This window comes from Sinocyclocheilus rhinocerous, unplaced genomic scaffold (assembly GCF_001515625.1).
Source record: "Sinocyclocheilus rhinocerous isolate Xijiao unplaced genomic scaffold, SAMN03320098_v1.1 scaffold3174, whole genome shotgun sequence".
NCBI lineage: Eukaryota > Metazoa > Chordata > Actinopteri > Cypriniformes > Cyprinidae > Sinocyclocheilus > Sinocyclocheilus rhinocerous.
Window position 1 is genome coordinate 58422 of NW_015666612.1, and position 8762 is coordinate 67183.

General features: G+C 35.3%; 1 protein-coding gene across 1 annotated transcript in view; it reads left to right on the forward strand.

Annotated features, from left to right (window-relative positions):
• Positions 1–8762, forward strand: part of LOC107733027 (protein argonaute-3-like) — a 41628-nt gene that overhangs the window by 24935 nt on the left and 7931 nt on the right. The window contains exons 2-7 of the mRNA XM_016544536.1: positions 3199–3370; positions 3449–3569; positions 4371–4579; positions 5825–5961; positions 8247–8381; positions 8457–8544. Coding sequence (XP_016400022.1) covers positions 3199–3370; positions 3449–3569; positions 4371–4579; positions 5825–5961; positions 8247–8381; positions 8457–8544 — 862 coding nt within the window. The remainder of the gene's footprint in view (positions 1–3198; positions 3371–3448; positions 3570–4370; positions 4580–5824; positions 5962–8246; positions 8382–8456; positions 8545–8762) is intronic.

Consider the following 8762-nt stretch of genomic DNA (forward strand, 5'->3'; position numbering starts at 1 on the left):
TTACATAGACCAACAGAAACAAGTTCCTCATGGCAACCCGTCAAAATATAAATTCGGGTTAGCGTAATGAAATTATCAGAAATATATTACTGTGGTGCAGTATGATGTACATAATACTACTCAGGGATTAAAGTTTTCCATTGCTACGACGGATTTCCGTCAATTGGGAAAAAATGAGGAGAAAAGAAACATGTAGCGCATTGTTGTTCTGCCGGTGTTCTGACGAGCGCTTATAACGCAATGACAGGTGACGGAACTTATCATTTGCACGTACTTTTGAGTCTCGAGAACTCTCATTTTCTGTGCGCCCACAGATCGCGATAAGGAGAGTGACAGAAGTGACGGTTTAGAATGAAAACATTTCAATGGATTTGTTTCTTACAAACACAAAGCTTTTCAATTCTCAAGATGTTAACTGATGGACTGTAGTTGTGTGGATGATTATTGTGTTTTTATCAGCTGTTTGGACTCTCATTCTGACGGCACCCATTCACTGCAGAGGATCCATTGCTGAGCAATGCTACATGATGTAATGCTACATTTGATGGCATGATGACAGATGATATGCAAATCTGTCATGCATATTCAACAGTCTGTTTGTATCAAGGTATTGATTTAGTTTTGAGGTACCAGTTGCATGCATCACTTTTAATGACTGCATGATTAAATCCCAGGCCAGTCTAGCCTCTGCCCATTACTGAATATAAGAGATATGAGACACGTCCACAAAAACAGAAGCATGTGTGGCCAGATGTAACTGTGTGGGCCTTGAGGTTCAGTTTAATACAACTCTTGTATGTGGACTGAAGTGACTCATGGGTAAGACATCCTATTTCTGAGGGTGGCAACATTTGATTCATTGAGCATCACCATCACTTCTGTTTATTGTGTTTTCTTTCCCCATCCTCCTCCACAAAGTTGCTGAACTCCAATGTTTTTCTTCTCACATGGCCCACGAGTGGAAGTAGTGTGTGATGAGTCTGCTGGTGCGCCTTGGGCATCTCACAGTCAGGGAATCATTAACTGCAATCACTGTCGAAATCAGTCATGAAGTTGGTATTACATTTTCAGCATCTCTCTGTAGGCACCAGGGCTCCGTCTGTTGAGAGCCATGGGTTTGTCTTTGCCACATGCACAAGGCCTTCAGACCTCATCTCTTTACCATTTTCTGCTGAAACTCAGAACTGGCCAACCTTTTTTACAAGTCTTATTCATTGTTTTGAGAAGTTACTGTAAAATTGAATGTAATTTGATTCAGCATCTTTATGCCATTACAAGGTAGCTTTGAAAATATATTGTTATATTTGAAAATGGTTTTTATATATTTTTTATTTATATTAACTTTTATATTAAGTTAAAAAAAATAAATGTATTTGTTATTAAAACCATTATTTTTTTGTTTTGTTTTATAATAATTATATTTTTTTGTAGTAATAATAATAATAATAATTATTATTATTATTATTAATATTATTATTTTGTTGTGATATGTAATTACAAAATTTTGGACAAATTGTACAGCCCTACAACAACACAGCAAACCTTGACATTTTATATTACATTTTAAATCACAATCAAAATTTTACAAGAAAAATAACGATCACTTTCAAACTCATTCAGTTATTATTTAAATAATAATAATTATTATTATTATTAATTATAATATTTATTATATTACATAATATTTTAAAATCTAATTATTTGAATATTTAATAGTAAAACATTACAATATACAACATTAGTCAATTCACGTACATTGATATTTATAAATAAAAGACAATTTCAAATAGCAGTGCAACAAAAATAGAAACGGGATGTCCGTCAGCTGAATGTGTGTTGCATCAGTCGCAAGAAGTGTTGACACATTCATTCATTATATAATGCAGGGCTCGAAATTAACTTTTTTACTTGGTAGAACTGGTGCAAAAATTTAGGAGCACCCACTGAATATTAAGGAGCATCACAACTGCCAATTGAGCGGAAGGGCTGGCAACATCCTGATGATTAAAAGCTTAAACTATTGAACCTGATCATGAATTCTTTGCCACACACTGCCCGGCATTTCTTGTTAGTGATGCATCGATCTTTATTCAGATTGCTAATGTTTTAGAAGTGAGTAAGCTGATTCTGATAGCCTATTTTAAAAAAACATTTTTTTTTTTTTAAAAGCAAGAGACAAGAAAAAATTAAAATATGAGTACATGTTTATCTGCTGTATTACAGTCTGTATCTGTAGCCATTTAAAATTAGAGACAACCACAGCATTTTAATCAAGATCCAAACAAAGATGCTGCATACATGAGCAGTTTCAAATGCAAATTAGAATGTCTAATTTCAAAATCTGAAGCAAAAACAGAATGGTCTGACTTGAGCTTTGTGAAATTATGCTACATAAAACATCTGCATGAAAACAAAAACAGCAGACAGTCTGTTAGCAGATGAAAATGCAAATTCACTCTCTGACAGCAGGTGGCGCTTATGGAACAGCAGCGATACAGCATTTGCTTGGTTACCGCTGTAAACAAAGCAGCGCTGCAATGCTTTGTTCTTTATATAAGCAATATACAGAGGCAAGATGAGAAGAAAATGTCATTTAAACTTTTCTCAGTCAAGACAGAAATGCATTAATTTAAACCCCCACTACCAATTCAATATTTAGGATTTTCTTTCTATATTTCGCGCATAGTTATCAGTGAGCTTGTTCTGCCTGCTACAGTATTTTCTTTTCTTTGCCTCTGTCTTCAGCGTCTCTGGCCTCTGTTAACGGCCGTTTACAGACTTCGTAATATTTCCACACAAATGACATTTTGGAAAATGATTTCAATGTAGTTTGTGCAAGTCCAGAACAGAGATCGGCTGAAATAAAACAAAAACCGGTTGGTTCCGAGTTAGCTTCCTGTCACGTGACATCGGAGTGCAGCGAAAGGGAGTGATTGACGGCTAATATAACCTAATCTAAAATACGCATTAAAGTTAAGAATGTAATGATGAAGCTTAATTGGTTATGTAACGTTGGATAGAATGGTGGAGCGGTCACTGTTTCGGCTCACAGATGCTCCCAAATATATTTTGGGGTCGCAGAGATTACATTTCGGGAGCATATGCGACCAAAACTGTCGCAATTTCGAGCCCTGTAATGGGAGTGATTTGGCTTTGAACCATCTAGTATGTAACATTTTGTTATTCTGTCCCTCTCAGGAGCCGTTGGGGCCCAGGCCCTGTTCTCCGTGCCACGGAGGCCCGGCTATGGCACCGTGGGGAAACCCATCAAGCTGCTGGCCAACTGCTTCCAGGTGGAGATCCCCAAGATGGACGTCTACCTGTATGAGGTCGACATAAAGCCTGAGAAGTGTCCACGCCGCGTGAACAGGTAGGCTGTGTGGGAGAATCACTCAAAGCTGATGACCGACTTACGACAGACTCCTCCTGATGAGCGATGTCTCTGCAGGGAAGTTGTGGACTCCATGGTGAAGCACTTTAAAGTCACCATCTTTGGGGATCGAAAGCCAGTTTATGATGGGAAGAAAAGCCTCTACACCGCCAACCCACTGCCTGTGGCACCCACGGGGGTAAGCGAACAAAAAACAGTGTGAAGCCCACCTAGCATCATTTATAGGAGGTTTGCACAGTAAAATCATCATGACATTCAAAAACTTCCTCTGTTATATAGTCAGCAAAAGCATAGTAGTTTTTTTATTTTTTATATGTATAGTTTTTAAGTTTTAGTATATTCAGTTTTAATTCTACTTCAAGTTCAACTAAATGAAAATGAAAAATGTTATGTATATATATATATATATAATTTCAGTGAACATTTATTTTAATCAATGGAAGTGTTTTTGGCTGCACAAATTATCCAATGACATTCTGCATGAAATATGCATATTAAAATCATGATTTTCAAAGTTTCATAATTTTAGTAAAATCATTGCATATTTTTTTTGTTAAATTTCATTGGATGTGATCAAATAATTTCACACTGACATACCCATTGCAGTGTTATTTTAGTATTGTTGATGTGTTATAGTTTTTGTTTAGATTTTATTTTTATATTATGGTTTCTATTTTATTTTTTAAGTTTTAGTAATTTTGTTGTGTTTTGTTGTTACTGTTATTACTAAAACTATATACATTTCTATAGTTTTGGTTAAGTTTTAGTTTGTTTATTTTGAGGTAAAATGAGACATTTCTAGCTGAAATTAAGTTTATATATTTATCTTCCTCCTTGATTCTTATTTTGTGAGAACACTGTAGATGATGGAAAGATTTCATTGATATTTTTTAACTCCGCATGATCAAATGATGTAATACAAGGCCTGTTTTGCAAATCAGCATAGTGGATTGTTGCACTACTTGTTATGTGTTCACAGGTGGATCTGGACGTTACGCTGCCAGGGGAGGGGGGTAAAGACCGACCCTTTAAAGTCTCTATTAAATTTGTGTCCCTGGTGAGCTGGCACCTATTGCACGAGGTACTAACGGGTCGCAGTACGTCAGAGCCGCTGGAGCTGGACAAGCCAATCAGCACCAACCCAGTTCACGCTGTGGATGTGGTGCTACGCCATCTACCCTCCATGAAGTGAGTCTCAGATAAACATTAGCTGGTGACCCTGACACTCTTATTGCTCTGCACAATGACCCCAAAACTATTTGGTCACAGTGTGCATATTTCAATGCATAAGATATCAAAATATCAAAGCAAGTGGCTTGTGGAAACAAATTATGCTTAAAGTCAGAATGAAATGGAGGTTGCAGTCGACTTTGCTGTTAATTAGAGTTGAAAAGTTTCAACTAGAGTTGAAAAATTTTTTTTTTAAGAGATTAACCTTTTTTTCCAGCATTAAATTGATCAGTAGTGACAAAGACATTTATAATGTTACAAAAGGTTCTATTCTATTCTATTCAGTAATGTTTCTTGAGCAGCAAATCAGCATATTAGAATGATTTCTGAAGGATCGTGTAACACTGAAGACTGGAGTAATGATGCTGAAAATGCAGCTTTGATCACAGAAATAAATTACATTTGACTATATATTCACATAGAAAACTCTGTTTTATACAAATGTATACAAATTTTAAATTGTAATAATATTTCATGATTTTACTGTTTTTCTTGTATTTTTGAACTGAAAAATAAACTAAAACTTTTTTTTTTTTAAATAAATGAATAAATGCACCAGTAATCATTTCATAGTAACATGCATTAAGATTTTTGTTTTGTTTTGGTTTATTTGATTTTTTTAGTTTTCAGTTTTAATTTCATTCCGCCTTTTAGGTTTTCTTAAAACTAACTTTCCAGCTGGTGGTTTTAGTGGATGCCTGAAGTCAGTTCCCCTCAAGTGTCACTGAATCCCTAATAAAATGCAGCATTTTAAACCTTGGGCTGGACAATAATTCAATATCAATATGTATCGCGATATAATTTTTTTCAATAACGGTGATATGATTTTTAAACACATTTCCGATATTTCGATATATATTACCAGTTTCCCATACATTGATTTATTTGTGCCGTTTGACTTCGTTGAATAAACATGAGCACTGCACGTTTCAAAATCAAAACGTGGCGCGGGTGTTTTATATGAATGAATCTCTGAAGGGAACATCAGTTTTCTAAAGCGTTTTTGAAAAATCGCTTACCCCACCTTTAATACAGAATCACATCATTATTTGAAAATGAATCAGATTGAATCAAATCATTTGGAATTTGCTCAAATCGTTCCCGAGTCTAATCAAATTCAAACCCTAGTAAACATGCGTTGGTTTTTATTTTTCTGGCTTTTATGCTTTACTCTGCTAACTATTGTGTCCATCTCATCTGCAGGTACACTCCAGTGGGACGCTCCTTCTTCTCCCCTCCTGAAGGCTACTACCATCCTCTGGGTGGAGGCAGAGAGGTGTGGTTCGGCTTCCACCAGTCTGTTCGGCCGGCCATGTGGAAGATGATGCTCAACATTGACGGTGTGCACTGTTTGAGTTTAGCATGTGTGTTAGCACAGAGTGTGGGAACCGCTCACACTGTTGCCGGGGGGATGAAGGGCTGAAAGATGGCAGGTGGGGGTTTGTTTGATTGAAGGGGGGCGTTAAATGAGTCTCTCTTTCTTTTTCTCTCTCTCCAAGTTCACCAGTTCTGTGTCACTCTGTCTGTGTGTTTTCCCGCTCTCACAGACTCCCACAATTCAATTGGCTGTGTCGGCTGCTCCATCCCCTCCCTACTAAAGGGCAGGGAAAAGTCCAACCGTCTGAAATCGTCTCTCCTTTCACTGGCTCATTGTCACACTTATAATGGAGTGAATGGGCTCAGAAAGAGCGCTAACACACTGGCTTTGAGCTCACGTCAACATTTGTGTAGATGTTTTCTCACAGGACTAATAAAGAGCAACATCTAGATTGGTCCAGATATTTCAGCATGATAAAAGTTTTGTAAAGTCCAATTAGAAATGGGGAGTAAAAGATAAAGATAACCTACAGCTGAGCACCCAGTAAGCAACATTAACTTGTAAAAGTGGACAGTCGTGTGTTGATTGGTTTGTCTTTTAATTTGATGAAGATAGGGCTCTCACGGGTCCTTAAAAGCTCAGTTTAATAAAATATAAGGTCATAAAAAGTCTTACATGGTATAACAAATGCCTTAATTATCGTTTTAAGAAGTCTTAAATTGGGGGATGGAAAAACAGAAATCGCAATATGGCCTAATGTGATTATTAAAATTTAAAAGACAATGATAAAATAAACTGTCTATATATACACACATTATACAGTTTTAAGTCGGCTTATGAATAAGTACATAAGTATTAAATTCAGTTTATTTATACATTCAGTATATAGAGTTTATATTCAATATATAGTCAAAATATAGATTATAATCCATTATATACACACACAGTTTAAAATAAAAAATTACATTCTTTTTAATTGCAGTTTGAAACATAGATATTTAAAAACCTAGTGTACTTTTTGTATTCTAATAAATTATATTATTCTGATTGTAAATGTTTTCTTGTATCCCTTTATTTTATTAATTTTCATTGCGCCCCCAAAATTTTTTTAATGCAACTTTTTAATTTTAGCATATTATGACAATGTTTACATTGGTTTTTATGTTGTAATATGGTTTTTATATTGTAATATGTTGTAGATAGTTGTAAGAGTGCATATTTTATTGTACTTATATATTTTTTGGGAATGAGCATCTGGCATTAATTCATAGACATTTCAAAATAAGAGTTCCAGTTGTATTTCAGGCTTGTTTATAATTAAAAGTCCTGCTTTATGCATAATCTTTTTTTTATTTTTGTTTATAATTATACAAACAGTATCAGGCATTGAATTTTAACATAAACTTGTAGCTTGTCTCTGGGCTGCCCATCACAGGAAGGAAAGTCTAAGAACATTATTTAACACATTTATTATATAGATTTTATTAATATCGGCAAATCTTTTCATTACATTTAAACACATTGTCATCATATCAGCAAAATCCAATATCGGTCAGCCTCTAATTTGTAAATATTGATATATTAGTACGTACACCAATTTTGATGCATATGTATATAATAAATAAAACGTTATGAACTTGAGTATATTAAACTTGAGTTAAACTGTTTTAAAGTTGAATGTGAGCCACAGCCTCTTTAAGTAACAGGCTTACATTTTATTTGTGCAAGTCTTAAAAAAAGTCTTTAAATTTGATTTGAAAAACTTTTAAAAATTTCTAAGTAGTAAGGATGCTTTCTGAATAATGTACTAACTACTTTCTGAATGGCATATTCAAAATACTACTGCTATTTATTTATTTATTTATTTAATTTGAATAAAAATAAATCTATTTTTAGGCCATTTAAATACTTTTAAGTCTTAAAAGGTCTTAAAATAATTAGAATTTTTGAAAAACTCTTTAAAAAATTTCTAAGTAGTAAGGATGCTTTCTGAATAATGTACTAACTACTTTCTGAATGGCATATTCAGAATACTACTGCTATTTATTTATTTATTTAATTTGAATAAAAATAAATCTATTTTTAGGCCATTTAAATACTTTTAAGTCTTAAAAGGTCTTAAAATAATTAGAATTTTGAAAAACTCTGCAGATATCCTCTAGAAAATGTGTTCTTGCCTATGTGAAAAACATTATGCTACATGACTAATAAATGGTCTTTTCCCCCCCTGTATTAAGAGTCGTGCTATATTTTCAGTATTAATTTTGGACTGCGTTTTCATCAGTTTTCATCTCTTCTGTCTTGCAGTGTCAGCCACAGCTTTCTACAAAGCACAGCCAGTTATTCAGTTCATGTGTGAGGTACTGGACATCCACAACATCGACGAGCAGCCTCGGCCCCTCACAGACTCGCACCGAGTCAAATTCACCAAAGAAATTAAAGGTACGTGTGCATGTGTGTTCATGTGCGTTTATGCGCATGTGTTCGTCCCGCTCTCATCGGCTGGTTTGTGTGCAGGTCTGAAGATGGAGGTGACACACTGCGGAACCATGCGGAGGAAGTACCGGGTCTGCAATGTGACCCGCCGCCCCGCCAGCCACCAAACGTGAGTCAAACCGGAAGTGAAGCTTGTTATGACCATACATTGTAATAGGCCTGGGCGATAAAACGGTATCGATATTTATCGACGGTACACCTTCTTCGATAACGATAGAAAAAATGTCCGATATAGGCACGTGCTATGAGTGACGAAGACAGCACACACAAACACGAACACATGCTGAAATGAGTGCTGTGCCTGCCTGTGATGAGGAGATTGTGAAT